Source organism: Penicillium longicatenatum, assembly GCF_028827895.1.
Source record: "Penicillium longicatenatum strain IBT 33135 chromosome Unknown contig_7_segment0_segment0, whole genome shotgun sequence".
Taxonomy (NCBI): Eukaryota; Fungi; Ascomycota; class Eurotiomycetes; order Eurotiales; family Aspergillaceae; genus Penicillium; species Penicillium longicatenatum.
Genome location: NW_026643124.1, coordinates 3,151,033 through 3,166,092, shown reverse-complemented (window position 1 = coordinate 3,166,092; position 15,060 = coordinate 3,151,033). Strand labels below are relative to the sequence as shown.

Here is a 15,060-nt window from a genome sequence, read left to right as displayed (position 1 = left end):
TGCTTTAATTAATAATTCAGGATATATTTGAAACATGGAGCTTGACTGCCCAACCCTTGGATGGATAAAGTTCTCTGGATTGAACATACTATGTACCCAAACTTGATAAACAACGAACGAATGGGGATATCACAAATCTCAAGCTAAAATATATATATGTATAAGAAGAACTATTCACCTTCAGGGTCTTATTCCTGCTCCAATCTCTCCAAGTCTTCCCATGCATCTTCACTTATGAGCTGTTCTTTGACTCTTTCTCGTAACACTTCAATCTGGCTTCCAAGAGCCTCTGTCCACTGCCCTTCAACAGTGGCCACCTTGTCCTTCAAATCAGTAGTAAGAGAGATCTCTTCATCTGCTCGGGTCATCTCCATCATCTGACGGACTGTTTCCTCAGACTCCCCTCGCTGAATTCTTTCCGCCTCCGTAAGGTTCCGATTGGCTCGCATCAGAGCCGACCGGACCTCATGTAACAAGCAGAGAAGATTGGTCTGGGACTCAATATACTGGTAACTGGACTTCTCGGCATGCGAGAGCAGCGAGTAGAGATACTGCAGCGGATGCGCATGGTAGCTCGGGTTCTCTTCATACTCATTTGCCGGGATCTGAACCTGGAAACCATGCAGGTTTTCTGGGACCTGTTGTACCAAGGCGAGGAGGGAGGGGGCAATATCCCAGAAGGCTGATAGTTGTTTCTCGACGCCACGAACAACATTCTGTTCAATGATATTTAGGAACGATTCAAGACGGGCAAACGCCTCGGTCTCATACTGCACACGTCGGTCTAAGGAATCTTTCAAGAAGAAGGCTTGTGTTTCACGTAGCTTGTCTTCGTTCTTGCTTTGCTGGTATGGCAACAGAGCAACTTTTTTGTATTTATCATCGCGACCGCTGACAAGGTCGAATGCTTCTCGGTGTAATTGCTCGCGCGCTTCGAACAGCCATTTAAGCTGTGTAAGTTTCTCCAGCAGCTCGGGCTTTTCATCGCCTTCCTCTTGCGTCTGATCAGGTGTCTCATGCTGTGCATCGTCAAAAAGCCTACTGCTCAGCTCGTCAATGCAGGATGTTGCTTTGTCGATACGATCCATAATTATGGCATGCATTGGCTTCAGCACCATCTTTTGATACGACTCCAGCTGGCGCTTTGCTAGTTCACCTTCGCGTCTGTGTTCATCAACTATCATGGCAGCTTCGGCCTCAGCAGCTTCCGCAAAGGTGAGGCTGCCTTCTTGGATCTGGCTCTGAATATTAGATTTGAAATGGCGACGACCCTCTTGAATTTGGTCCTGGTTTTCTTGAGTCATCCTCTCAACATCCAACTGATAACGCTGCCTGGTGGACTTTATCTCAGAGATATCAGTGATGGATCGAACCGTTGTCCGATATGATACGAGATCTGGATGCCCATTGTTGACCGCTGGGTAGTGACGTGGGTATGGTGGAGGTAGAGTCACCAGTCGTGAAATGTCTAGCTTTTGGTTGCCAATGAACTGTTCATAGCGGCGCTCGGCGCCTGCACTAGGATACTCCTTCTCTTCATCGTGCCAGCCGACCTTCTCTGGCGGATATTCGTCGGGCCCATAAGGCATGTACTGGTCCGTATAGTTTGCACCCGCATCATCAAGTTTAGATGGGGTCCGTTCCTGATCCCACTGCATGGCATCTCGAGCCAATCCCATATACTTCGATTCACGCTTGGAGCGCCGCACACGTCTTCCATCCCCCTCGCTACTGGATCCTGTCTTAGACTCCCACCAGCGGCTGGGGGCACGACCCCGCGAGCTCATCTCGTCGTTGCTCATATTGAGACTGGCAATAGGCGACAGGCAAGGCTGATAGTTATTCCACCACGCAGAATCCGGCCTACCAGGTCGATTTGGAGGAATTTCCAGCATTGGGGCAGGTCTGATTGTTTTTATCGGAGGTTCAACGGGGCGTTCAAAGAGCTTGCTATGCATACTTTCGGCGTCAAAGGACCCAGAGTCCCAGACGGAGGCATACCGCCCACGCCGGATTTGCGATTCGGCGATCATGTACTGTGTAAAGACCTTTAGGGCTTCCGCCTCGGTTGGAGCAGCAGCCTCATCCTCAATAAACTTTCTGTGCCGCTGTATAGCATCCTGCATAAAATCGGTATCTTGCTTAATGATAGATTCTAGGGAAGCTGACTGCGTCGCCTGTTGCAGTGGGACTCGACGGGGTGAGAGTGGCTTCATCATAGGAGCACCATCATTCGGCATATGCAAAATATGTGAGATTGGACGATCCTCCCGACTTCGAGAAGAACCACGAGGCCGGGGCTGTGGCTGAAATTCCTTGCCAGAACCCAGCGGAGGAGTTGGCAGTGCTTTTGGTGGTATTGGCTGGGGCGGCTCTTTGGGATGAGCGGACGAAGGTTCACCATTTGGCGAGAAGGGAGGCGTATGCGCGAATGTAGCCGATGGCCCACTGGGTCCAGGGGTCGGGCTTGATTCCAATTTGGGCGAAGAGTAAGACGACTGGTCAGTGAAGAGGCCCCCAGAACTCGCTCGAGACCGCGAGGTAGTAAATTGAGCCTCCGAGGGAAGACTCCTTGAACTTTTGGGGGTAAATCTTGATGATGAGGGCTGTTGTGTTGGATCGGGAGAATTACTCGCTTCTGGGAGAACCAAATTCGATGGTTTGATCTGTTCTAAAGCATCGGCCCAGGGGTTTCCACTGGAAGACACAGCACTCATATCGTCGAATGTTTGACTCTGCCGATTTCGACGCTCAATTCGCCTTTCACGAATACCCTTGGCACTTGGATCACGGACTGCCGGGCTACGGAAAAGACCACCGCTTCCCGGGGTTTTTTGGTTCTCGCGTACTTCGCCATTGGAGTCAAGATATTCGGCTCGATCAGGTGCTGAGATCGCTTTGGTGGTGTCGATATGCAATGGCTCGTCCCGACTTGGCCGACTTTTCAAGTATTCTTCATCCACCCAGTCAGCAGGGGTTGGTGGAATACTCCCCAGGCCAGTTCCCATCATAGGTGGTGGTCGAGCTCTACTTCTAACCTGACCTTGAGGTGTTCTCGCGGAAGACGACTCCGATGAACCGCTCACGCTGACAGACCGCACGGTTGGAGGTGGACCTGGCGGTGGTGGTGGAAGTGGCATACCTAGTGCCCAGCCACTGCTAGATGGAGATCGATCTCTCGTTTGACTATGTTCCCTCGAAGGGCCTGCACTGCTGACAACCGCACCCGCAGAGGCAGCTCTTCGCGATGCAGGTGGCCTCGAAGGTGCTTCCAATTGGCCAGAAGAAGGTCCTGGTAATTGATCTCTAATAGCTGGCGATGGCATAGCTTGTTCATAGGACGAAAGGGAGACTCGAGTCCTGGAATGAGATTGAGCGGTGTGATAAGGCAAGCCCTGGTTTCCATCAAGTCGACTGTGTGAGACAGATCTAGATCCCTGGTTACCCTGTTGGGGAGGTGGAGGTGGCAATTGGTGATGAGACTCAGTGTCGGTTGTGTAGACCATAGAAAGTGGACGAGGACGATGTGCTGAACGCCGTGGATACTCGGGATTTGCAAAAAAATCTCCATCCCTGGGAGGGTTCTGGGGTGGCGTCACCGAAGGCGTCACCGAAACATTGGGGTTGGGGGATCCAAACGTTCCTTGCGATACTCGATTTTGGTTGCTCGGGGGTGAGTATGGTGGAGGTGGTGGTGACAAAGATTCCTCTACGTTTCGTCAATATTAGACCTACCAATCGTTACTCTATAATCAAGAGAAACCAACCTGTATGAGTTCTCGGCTGGGATACAACCCGAACCTGAGTGGTTTGATGAGAGTATTGAGCTTGAGCAGCGGCAGCAATAGGAGGTCCCCAGTCTTGTGGATTATAAGGGACACTATAGTTCGCTGCCTGTCTAGAGGATGACGTGGACCGAGCGTTTGCTGGAGATGGAACGCATGGAGACTGGGTATGAATAAACGGACTCGAAAGCGAAGTTGAAGATAAAGGGGTCGTTCCGTGGTGGAATTGAAGGCCACTCAGTGCAGTCGTCAACAAAGGCGGCTGCACCGCCTGGTCTCGACGACCTGGGGAGGATTGGTTATTGTTGGCAGCGGCTGACGACCAGCTAGTGTACTGCTGCTCGTCGCCTGCATGACTTGAAGCCATCCAACTAAGCCTAAGTCAACATAATGAGCTCTGGGCAAGCGAATGTTAAGAGGCTCAAGTAGTCTGACGCACCTGTTCATCCTGGGACTATGCACCCATCAACACACTGTTCAGCTCGAGGCCATGATAGTCCCCAGGAGATCAAGATATGGATTCGTGAATTCAACACGAACGAAGAAAAAGACAAACGACGAGAGGCCAAATTCAATGACTGTAATTCAGAAAGCTTGAAAGAGAGAACACAACCAAACCCTAGTCCGTAGGGCCAATTAGTGCCGACCCAGGCGAATGGCACGCTATCCACAGGGGGAGAAGAGGGGGCCATGATCTATATTTGGAAGCACAAAGACCTTTCAGCAAAACCATAGCGGATATGGAAAGTCGTGGTCGAAGCGGGGAACCTCATATGCACCCTGGAGGTTCTCATCACACACGGCCCAGGTTCAGCGCTTATCACCGACGCTTACAGGTCCAAGGCCGCTAGCCCCACACCCTTTGACCAGATCAACAGCCAATCAGCCTGCGCATCACACCAGGATTGGGGATTTGGCTTCTTCCTTCAGGAAAATTCAAGGACGTTTCTAAAATAAACCAGACACGAGGGATATACACTGCAAGATTGACAATCCTTCACAGGTGTGATAGGGAGAAAAGAGATACTTTTGTGGAATAGCTTGCATTTGTAATCATTTGGATTCTAACTACAGTACTGGACGCTAAAGGGGCCTAAGTGGTTCTGTAATAAACCTCGGCCGGAGACCGGCAGAAGACGCGGCTGAAAAAGATCCCTGTTCACTGAATCCAACGTTAGTTTTGGATTTCCCAAAAACGCGATTAACAAAAAAATAATTGTGAACAAAGTGTCAGATAATATGCCCTGTCACAGGCGGTGGTCATCAATTGAAAAATTCCTTATGTTGACCGTCGTGATAATAAAGTAAATCATCATGTAAAAAGGGGAGCAAAGAATAAAAATCCAGTGTACGAACGGAAGACAAATCAACTCACGTTAATCATGTAAAAAAGGAGCAACGCTGTCATAAGTGATCAGTTTTATGCCGACACTATTCAAGACCGATCAGTATCGAGCACTGAATGGACATGGGTGACAATCAAAAAAGTGTTTGGTGATTGATCAGGCATGACGATCTCGTCAAAGCCAGTGGCTCGGACATATGCTTGTCTTTTGTTTTCGTCGATTCATCAGGAAAAACGATGTGGGTGGAAAGGAGACAGTGTGACATACACCTACGGTATGACAAGTTCGAAATTGAGACGACAGTTCAAAAAAGAGAAGATTACTGTTTGACAGGACGAATTAGTCACTGCTTTCAAAGAAACTCGTTATGCAGAATTTTCACAGAGGGAAAAAATTTTCAGAAAGGCATGAATGGTATTAAAAAGATGTTGTCTGCATGGCAAACGCCGATAAGACTCGTCATCTAAAGGATTCATCATAGAAGATGGGGCAGAAGAAAGAGAAAACACAAGATGCAAGTAACCGCATACCTTTTGAGTTTCTACGAGGACAATGTAGTCGGTCAAGACAAAATACTGAGCGAGTTGATTAGCAACTCATCATCAAGTCATGTGAGTCGATGAGATTCATGAGACATGTCTCAGTGGGCGAGGTTTTCTAGGCCTGCCGCAAAAAGGGCGTATCCGTCATGTTGTTTCGGAGCCCAGTGCCATTTCATCTTCGGACGTGAGGAATGTTGAGTGGTAACGGGTCGGAAGCTTACATCTATCTTTATCCCAGTTAGCATATGGTTCTGAAGCCTAGTTCGGAATAAAGATGCAAGAGATATTAAAAGTTCAGTCAAGCCTTGGTTATCGTCAGTGACCCGGAGGCCTTGGACGGTAATTTCCAGTCTTAAATGCGTTCATCATAAAAAGGGGAGAAGAGTATGGTGGGAGAGTAGAAAAAAAGGTAGCTTACCATTTGTAAAAACAAGCCAGACAGTTGTGTGTTGCTAAGGTTGGTGATACGATTAGTCCTAAGAGGGCAAAGTTAGCTCTCTGTAAATCTCGACGACCAGCAGTGACAACAATCAAAATGAGCGCGAGTAGCTCAGACTGACGTGCAATAACAGAAGTTTCATTCCCCGAAGGGGTCAAAGACTCTAGTTTGAAAATGGTTATAGTTATCATCATAAAGATGATGCGCGTGTTGGGGCAGAAAATTTTTAACCGAGACAATCGCTTACCATAAATTGAGTTCCTGCAAGACGAGCTCGCGTCAGTGAGTCGTATAATGTATCATCTTCATTGAAGAATGAGATTCAAGTCGCACCCCAAGCAAAAGGCATTTTATTGCAATGGAATGTGCACTGATGGAGGAAAGGAAGAGAGTGAAAACACAAATCGAAGTTTTCTTAAGCTAACCGGGATGACCGCCCTAAACTACTTCGGGACGGTTAGCCCGCCCCGGATCCATTCTACTACCACTCCGCAAAGGGACTAGCGTTAGTATCCTAGCTGCCTCAGGCAGGGATTGGCTGGTCCTGGGTATATCATTTTGCAATCTTGAAATTAATCAAGTGAGATGATGGACAAGCCTCGAATGAGATGGCTGACTAATAAATCCTCAGATACCAAATGAATGAAGGCTTGTGCATTTAAGTGTAAAGATCACCAAGGCATGGCCTGATACACGGAAAATTGTACCCAGTCGGTCACAGTCATGACGGCTGAGAGGAACAATCCCGGGCAATGGCCTCCCGAGGTCATAAGGAAATAAAATCGGCCCGAGTAGAATCATGGGTATTGTGAGCTATATGTGTAAACCCGACAAAGCCTGCCTTCGGGTATTGCGGAAAATGCGGCAAACAGCCTCTACGAGATCACCAATGTATAATGACTCAATAGATTTTACCTTCCGATAAATTCTCAATGGAAAGTATATCCATTATATATACGGCAGCCTGTGGGATTTTGTCTGGTATCCATTAAGATGGGTTCCGTTTACCTATACGTTCCATCCCGCACAGCCCGAGGAGGTTTAACATTCACCGAGCTATTATATGCGCAAATGCCATGCTACCATGGACGAAGAAATTGTCTCACAAGTGAGAGATATCTCAAACTCGAAGAGCTTTTCTTTGAGGATCTTGCTAACGTATACATCTGATTACAGACTCTGGCGAAGTTCCAGATACTTGCGTTATTTGCGGCGATGTTCTTGGTGATGATTCGATTTATCGACAGCTTCCATGCTCACATTTCTTTCACCAACCCTGCATTGATACTTGGCTCCGCACACAGGATGCCAGCTGTCCAATCTGCCGCCGCAAATTCTATCATCTACGAATGCCAAGATTATTGCGCGTCATCAGCCCTTCGAATAGCAGCCCAACACCGTCTCCAAAAAGGTCCCACTTAAAGCCTGTGTTATCATGGCTAGGGAGAAGAATATCCATGGGAAGGAAAAACGATTGATTTTGAAATTGTTAGGGAAATATCTTGCTATTCCTGGCGTACCAGCGCTGAAGCGTAGTTGCCAAGAAACAAAATCAATTGGAGGTCTCAGGCATCGAATTGTCTAGCAATGTGTTCTAGATGAACTTGAAAATTGAAGCTGGATACTACCACGGCTGTATGACCTCAAAGGGGGTATTCTGTTATGTTATTGTAGCCGCCGGGTCCGCGCTTCCCGTGGTATCCGGATCATCCGGGCATTCCTTAATATTATCTTTCATTCTTGTCATCTGGCATAAGCTATATTTGAAAGCTATCGTGAAATTTGTGACGGAAATGTAAGAGAATATGATTTCCAAATACTATAATATGTCATCTCTCATAAGCCATAAACACTTACATTGCTAGTATAAGTTGGTTGTTGGAAGTGAAAGATCACTTGACTGAAAATGAGGATAATCAAGAAACCTAATAGACCACTCCATGGCACTTGAAATTTCACTAGGCCAGCCACTGAGATTGGTCGGATCAGCCGAAATACATGGGGAGGGGAAAATGGTAGGCGAAATAAGTTCAGCACTGGCCTCGCCAGGCTGAGGCCCGTTTTTCGGAGCATAGGGAGTAGATTGTAGTTGAGAGGCAGGGGTCAGATTTGACGAGCCGATTGCCACTGCTGAGAATATGTGAGTAAAACACGCTTGAGATAGACTGACTCCAATACTTTAGATGGATATACCTTCTTCTGTCGATCGACGCATCTGTGATAGACCCTGCAATATATCCGCGGCCTTTCTCGCCGCGGCAGAGTTCGAGCTGAGAGCTTCAAACACCTTGAGACAAGTCCCGGCGTCTTCACGCAAGCTTTGTGAAGAAATTTTGCTATGTGCGGGATTATTATTGTTATAGAAACTTTCTGCCACGAATAAGATGGAGCTCGCGCAGATAAGACATGAGATCATCTGCCACCATGGGAAGTCGTGAACCAAACTCCGCTCATCTACCACATTATGAAGCAGATGAGCTGTTTCCTGAGCTTCATGAACACAGATTGACTCTGCTTGGGATATGCGCTCCTTATCCCGAATGAGCAAGTTCATGAAGGACTGATTATTCATCTGCAAAAGTGGTAGACAAAGGAATGGTCGGTGGATGAGCGCACGAAGATGATGGAATTTCACCGCAAGCATGTTACGCTGTACGATAACTCAGTATCTGTAGAGCTCAAGGGGGTTGTAATCACCTACCTGACGTTTGAACGACATGGATTTTTCAAAAGTGTGGCCCATATCGAACCGTAAATGTCGCGGAAGGCTCACTTTCCATTCAAGTAAGCGCTGGTCCAGACTAGATGCACTATGAAGCATGTTGTCTGGAGATAGATCAATTTGAGATGGTCGGTACAACATCTGAATGACTTGTCCAACAATATGCGAGAATCGTATCACTTCCAAAAAATAGCTCATCATCTGGCTATGGGCCACAGGTCCGACCTGGGAGTCTTCTGAATGACCAGAAGGAAGGAATGCAGACTGATCACCTAAAGAGGGTAGTTCCACCTGAAAATCAACTTCATGTATAGCCATGGGCCGTCCGAGCTGAAGAGCAAGTAATCGGTCCAAGACATACATTGCATACCAAGTGCGTCGCCAATGCGGTCGGTCTGCTATGCTAGGGTACGATTCCACGTGCAGACCAATACTTTGTCCCATACGTATCGCAAATCCTAAAATGTTCCAACAGCTGCCAAGAGTATTAGTACTGGCCATAAAGTGATACCATGTGGAATACACGCACCGGTCCGTGTGGCAGACTGCAAGGAGAAAGAAGCACTGAACTAGCAAAGTCCAGATGCTCATGAGAGAGCAATCTGCACTCAGCTCCCCAGAAAAGTAGACACCTTGATCATGGTAGCGAAAGTGGTACTGGTTGCCCGAGTCCTTGCTATGAGGAAAGGAAGTGTAATATGACCCGATGGCGAAAATAAAGCCTAGAAATTCGTTAGAAAGACAATTGAACATGATGTACCTCGCTTAGTTCGTACTGAAGAGTGCGAGCCATGGCCGAAATTCTGACTTATTGATGTCTCCAGCCTGGAATCTTTGGAAGGCCTCTAGCAAAACCGACTTGGAGATGAACGGGTATGCAACATGAATAGTTGAAAGATAGACATCCAGGAATTGCTCCGCTTCAGATGGTGACGGGAAGAGCACTGGATGCTTAAACAGCGTCAAACTCTCTGGGCTATGAGTTTGACTATAATTCTGGGCGGCTTCTCCAGCTGGTTCTGTTGGTCCCTGTACACATTGGCGAATACTGTGTATGAAATGTATGTCACTCGCCTTTCCAACATATGTAGGAGAAAATGCTACTGGAGAGTCATATGCCGGAGGAGTTGCCTCAGTAGCCTCTCGCGAACGCTGCTGCGCCTGATGCGGGATATGGCGTCGGATCTCCCCCAGGCTGGCATCGAGTGCAGATTGGCGGGCTCCATCCAAACAGGAACGGAACTCTTGAATTAGCGATTCATATGAGTCAACAGCTCTCGAGAGGCCTGGAACGCCTCCCCTTGCGGAGACGTCTGCCGCAAGTGCAGGGGAATGACGCTGCGTTCCGTCCGTACCGACTGGGCCGATCTGAGACCCACGCCGTCTTCTTTTCGACCAGGTGCAGGCGAACATATATCCTTCACACCTGGAGCATACAGGTTGTCTTCCATCACACTACATTCACTCGGATAAGCGATGAGAGCGCTCAATATAGTGAGAGGAGTACCAGCTCTAACCTTGGCTTTGAGATCACGGCATTTGTCGCAGGCAATTCCCACACGTTGACGTTTCATTGTGGATGATCAGAGATTCATACAAATGAATGCTAGTACCAAGGATCTGCACTTATGGAAGGTTTTGTTATCGTGAAGCCTAAGTGGGAGGCAACCGGGTGAGGCGGATCGAACGGCTTATGTTATGATGACGGTGTGGATCCGGCCCAACGTAATGGGACCTTATACGGCCCGCCCGAATCGTGCCTTCAACAAGATAGCAAATCCTTAAATTCTTCAGCATGTCGCTCGAAAATCAATTCCTCTTGTACCTTGTATATTGTATTTTCTACCTTATTCATGTCACCTTTGAAAATTGATGATCTCAATGCTGCCACCCCATGATAGGAAAGCTTTGCATCGCAATGATTCAGGCTCCATCCGACTATCTAGTTCTACGTCCAATTCATTAGAATCGCAAATTCTGGGGCCGCGAAGCAATTTAGACGAAGTCGCTGCACCACCTCCAGTATACATATCCGCAGAAAACCCAGAAAGACAGCAAGAGTTCCTCGAAACTCGCCGCTCTCAAGATGATCGTGAATCCCTTCCGCTGCATCAGGAAACTGAACCCGCACAACTGTACACACAAGATGCTGGCGTTCCAGATACACCAAAGCCGTCGAAAAAGCGAACGCTCTGGAAGATTCTTCGAAAGACCTGCATTATTGGCTATCTCATATTTTTCTCAATTGCTGGCACTGTTCTACGACTAGCTATTGAATGTCTAACATTCTACCCCGGCACACCCGTCAACACCAGTGTCCTCTGGGCCAATGTAGGAGGGAGCTTCATCATGGGATTTCTGAGCCAAGACCAAAGCCTCTTCCGCGTCGATATCTCACACACTGCACAAGCGGCAACGAACCACAAAAAGACCATCCCTCTATACATTGGCCTGACAACTGGTTTCTGCGGTAGTCTCACCTCCTTCTCTACGTTCATTCGTGATGCCTTTCTTGCTCTGTCTAATGACCTGGCTGTGTCCCTTGGATCCTACTCTCATACTTCGCTATTTACCTCAGTTCCGGCCGGAGCTAAGGCTCCCAATGGAGGATTCAGTTTCATGGCCATAGTAGCGGTGCTGCTTACCGAGATTGGGCTGTCGGTTTTCAGTCTCTTTCTAGGTGCTCACCTTGCCATCGGTACATCTGCTTGGATGCCTACTCTCCCACAGCGCTGGGTGTACAAGTTCCTAGATCCTCTTGTGTCCATCCTAGCGATCTTATCTTGGGTAGCTGTGATTTGTCTTGCAGCATTATTCTCACAGGGCATAGGGGAAGTCTCACTCTGGAGTACGGAAATGTGGGAAGGACCAACTATATTCGCACTTGTATTTGCGCCACTTGGGACCTTGGTGCGGTTCTTCATATCCTTGAAGCTTAATGGCCGCATCGCGTCATTTCCATTAGGGACATTCGTTGTTAATATGAGTGGTACCATGATACTAGGAATGGCGTACTCGCTGCAACATGCTTCATTCAGTGGAGCAAGCTTTGCTGGATGTCAGATCTTGCAAGGAATCATGGACGGGTTCTGTGGGTGTCTGACAACTGTGAGTACGTGGGTTTTGGAACTGTCTGGCCTTCGCAAGAGACACGCATATTTTTACGCAGCTTTGAGCGTTGTGGTCGCACTATGTGCACTTGTCATAGAGATTGGGAGCTTGAAGTGGACTCAAGGTCTTGATACTCCCTTATGTTTCAGGGATATATAGATTGGAAAGAAAGAGCGCTTTCACAAAAGCTATGGATACATGAAGCCCCACGATTCTTGGCAGAAGCGCCGATCTTCAAGTCAAGACTACAAGTTATGAGGCTGCTGACCCACAAACGGGGCCAAAAGCACACTATTGACGGTAAACTTCTTGTAGTTGATTTGACCTCTTCTCCCCGCCTTTACCCCGTCAAGTCAACCGGTGCTACGTGCACATGTCGAGGTCGACCGATATTGACCGTAGTATTATAAACTCTGTTCAGTTTGAGATCTCTCTTTACAGGTTTCAAGACTCAGCTTTTGTAAATAGGAAATTAACGATTGAATTGAAGGGGAATCATAATTATTATATATCACAAAGCTTCGTTTATATCCCAGATTAATACATGTCCATTATGTTGATTTGGTGGAGCGCTCATCAGGTAGACGAACGACATTCTCACCAGCCTCCAGAATAGTGGATGAGTCAGATGAGCCAATGGAAGCCCGATGGTTACGAATGAACTTCGGCCATGTGTTTGTAAGAACAAGGTATTTAATGCTTGACTCGGCTTCGTCAAAAACAGAGGCATCGAACTCGGCAGGGATTTCACCCCAGTATTGTACGAGGTCCTTAATCTCATTTACCGAGTCTTTGAGTCCCTTATCAGAGTCCCCTGTAAAAGGCGTCACAGGTGAATCAATATTGAAGGTTTCTCTAAACGGAGTGGCAGGCTCGGGAACCTCGCGTTCGCCATACAGAATGGCAGTGGGCTTCTCGAAGATCTGTTCCGGTTTCTTCAGGACTTGGAAGCCAAGATTCACAGGAAATTCGGCATGACTGGGACTGATATATTCGGCGTATAGATGCAAGGCATGGTTAAAAGGCTCACGCATAAGCTCCTGAATCTTCTCATCGCGGGGAGCAGTCTTGTCCTTAAGAGCCACGGGCAGCGAGCTCTTCCATTCGGCCACAGCGGTGAGGAAAGCGATATTCTCTCCAGAGAATTCGCAGAGAGCAGAAAATTCTTGGAGAGGGGCCGGGTTGCGATCGAGAACGTATTCGAGGGCACCCATTGTAAGAATACTTTCATTGGAGGCGTCGGACCGCACGGAGCCCTTGGTGGACTTCCAGCCGGACAGGATGGATTCGACCACGGTGGGACCGGAGCCGATAGATTTGGCTTCGCCGCCAGTCCTGTTCCGTGCTTCCCATTGTGCGATCGCATCGAGGGTCTCCTGACGGAGAGATTGGCGGTGCATGACCTCCCAGCAGGGAAGGAAGATGGTAAAGATTTCCATGATCATGATGGCAAGACAGAACCACTGAGGAGGAAGCCAAACTGCACTCATGGAGGCCATGGCATCGACGTAGGTGCCACAGAGCCACAATGGAGTCGCGGGAAGACCAGCAATCGCACAGGCGATGGTTTGAGTTCGCCAGCCCTGAGTATCGTTGATATCACGGGCCTTCCAGAGAATGTAGGGAGCGACGATCCAGCACCAGAAGACTTGCGACAGAACACCAGGCCACCTAGTTTGCGTGTTAGTCGTGTTTCATCATGGATGTGCATCATCTTGAGTGCTCTTACCATTCCCAGCCTTTGCCCTGTGCTGACTTCACTTCCATGGGAGTACCGTGAACCTCAGTGCCAGGAATACCCCATGTGCTATGGAATCTGCGAGAGATGAGGTACATGACAATAGTAAGGAGAATCTAAAAATCCGGCAATCAGCTCAAAACCTCAAACCTTATGATGTGATTGAGGCTTTCAACAAACCTGGATGAACATTGCAACACCAACAACGACGAGACTTTTTGTAGAATAATCAAGATGTTGGAAGCGACCGGTTAACCCTCCCTTGCGCTTTGTACCGGGCTGCACGGACAGACGACTGCAAGGATAGGCGTATTTCTTTTGAAGCTTTGCGATATGAAGGAAACGACCGTTGGCCGCGTAGAAAAGAGAAATTCCGATAGGCAACCAGGTGCCCATGATCCAGTACATGGCATCTCCCGGCATAAGCGTACCTATCATGACCCCCCATTGTACCGACCAGAAATAAATATGAAGAAAGAAAATTGCGGACAGCGCAAGGCCTAAACCTCGAATCCGGACTGTTGGCGAGTCTCGATGTTTGATTAGGTAGGCGACACCCAGGGCGACGAAAAGAGTCCATACACAACCCCAGCAGGCCCACCAGATGGCCACTGGAGTTAAAGTGGCCACCTCCTTCGACTCCGCGGTAACCCCCAATTCAGATCCCATGATGACTTGACTGCTTTGTTTCGCAGGGGAAATGACGAGAGCACAAAGGAGAGTAAAAAGTTGGAGAGCGCTGCTGCGGTCTCGGGCAGGGCTGCGGACCGAGACTTTGTATCATATCATTTTACGTGTAAGGCTTGGTCTGTGATGCTCCCCTGTAGATCAAAGTGGATGATAATTAGATTGCAAAAGGATTTGAGTGAGTGGAACGTTCCGGCCCCATCGTGGGACTGGCCGGACCGCTCGAGGAATCGAAACCCTCGATCGGGACGCCGTTGATGCTGATAGGGTGAAGGTGGGATGGGGCCAGGATCCAGCTACCTCTTGGTCTGCATCGATCAGCGGAACTATTGATTCACTACTACGAAAACAAGATTGGTTGGTCCAAGATGCCCCACTTGGACTAATCTGTGTTTTTATCATTGCGCCGATTCAGGCACGATCCACTGGGACAACGCTATGAAATGATGTGATGGTGTGATATGACCGTTAGTGGCAGATGGAGTCCGTAGTAATGCATCCTGTGTAATGTGCATATAGGTGATCGGCCATGCGATTGGGGGAAGTGAAATCCTTTATTATCCTTAATTTCCGTCCAATGAAATGCGCATATTCTATTAGAAATACCTAACCACGGAAAGAGGCACACGAGGTGTAAACCTGTCTCGAATCCCCCCATAGTGGAGTTCTTTGGTGCCCATAGTGGATAAT

General features: G+C 48.2%; 5 protein-coding genes across 5 annotated transcripts; 1 reads left to right on the top strand and 4 right to left on the bottom strand.

Annotated features, from left to right (window-relative positions):
• Positions 1 to 188: 188 nt before the first annotated feature.
• N7484_011439 (uncharacterized protein) lies at positions 189 to 4,232 on the bottom strand (the record flags this gene model as incomplete). Its single annotated transcript, XM_057121826.1, has 3 exons — positions 189 to 3,709; positions 3,768 to 4,162; positions 4,225 to 4,232. 3 exons carry the CDS (start codon positions 4,230 to 4,232, stop codon positions 189 to 191), a joined length of 3,924 nt encoding a protein of 1,307 aa, XP_056967580.1.
• Positions 4,233 to 8,291: 4,059 nt separating this feature from the next.
• Positions 8,292 to 8,933, bottom strand: N7484_011438 (fungal specific transcription factor domain-containing protein; the record flags this gene model as incomplete). The annotated part of the gene is made up of 2 exons (XM_057121825.1): positions 8,292 to 8,762; positions 8,814 to 8,933. 2 exons carry the CDS (start codon positions 8,931 to 8,933, stop codon positions 8,292 to 8,294), a joined length of 591 nt encoding a protein of 196 aa, XP_056967579.1.
• A 666-nt stretch (positions 8,934 to 9,599) lies between these two features.
• N7484_011437 (fungal specific transcription factor domain-containing protein) lies at positions 9,600 to 10,408 on the bottom strand (the record flags this gene model as incomplete). The annotated part of the gene is given in 2 exon segments (XM_057121824.1): positions 9,600 to 10,260; positions 10,272 to 10,408. The coding sequence occupies 2 exon segments, from the start codon at positions 10,406 to 10,408 to the stop codon at positions 9,600 to 9,602; spliced, it is 798 nt and encodes a 265-aa protein (XP_056967578.1).
• A 307-nt stretch (positions 10,409 to 10,715) lies between these two features.
• N7484_011436 (FluC/FEX family fluoride channel) lies at positions 10,716 to 12,104 on the top strand (the record flags this gene model as incomplete). The annotated part of the gene is made up of 1 exon (XM_057121823.1): positions 10,716 to 12,104. The coding sequence occupies one exon, from the start codon at positions 10,716 to 10,718 to the stop codon at positions 12,102 to 12,104; it is 1,389 nt and encodes a 462-aa protein (XP_056967577.1).
• A 392-nt stretch (positions 12,105 to 12,496) lies between these two features.
• Positions 12,497 to 14,352, bottom strand: N7484_011435 (uncharacterized protein; the record flags this gene model as incomplete). Its single annotated transcript, XM_057121822.1, has 3 exons — positions 12,497 to 13,616; positions 13,675 to 13,799; positions 13,864 to 14,352. The coding sequence occupies 3 exons, from the start codon at positions 14,350 to 14,352 to the stop codon at positions 12,497 to 12,499; spliced, it is 1,734 nt and encodes a 577-aa protein (XP_056967576.1).
• Between the last annotated feature and the right edge of the window lie 708 nt (positions 14,353 to 15,060).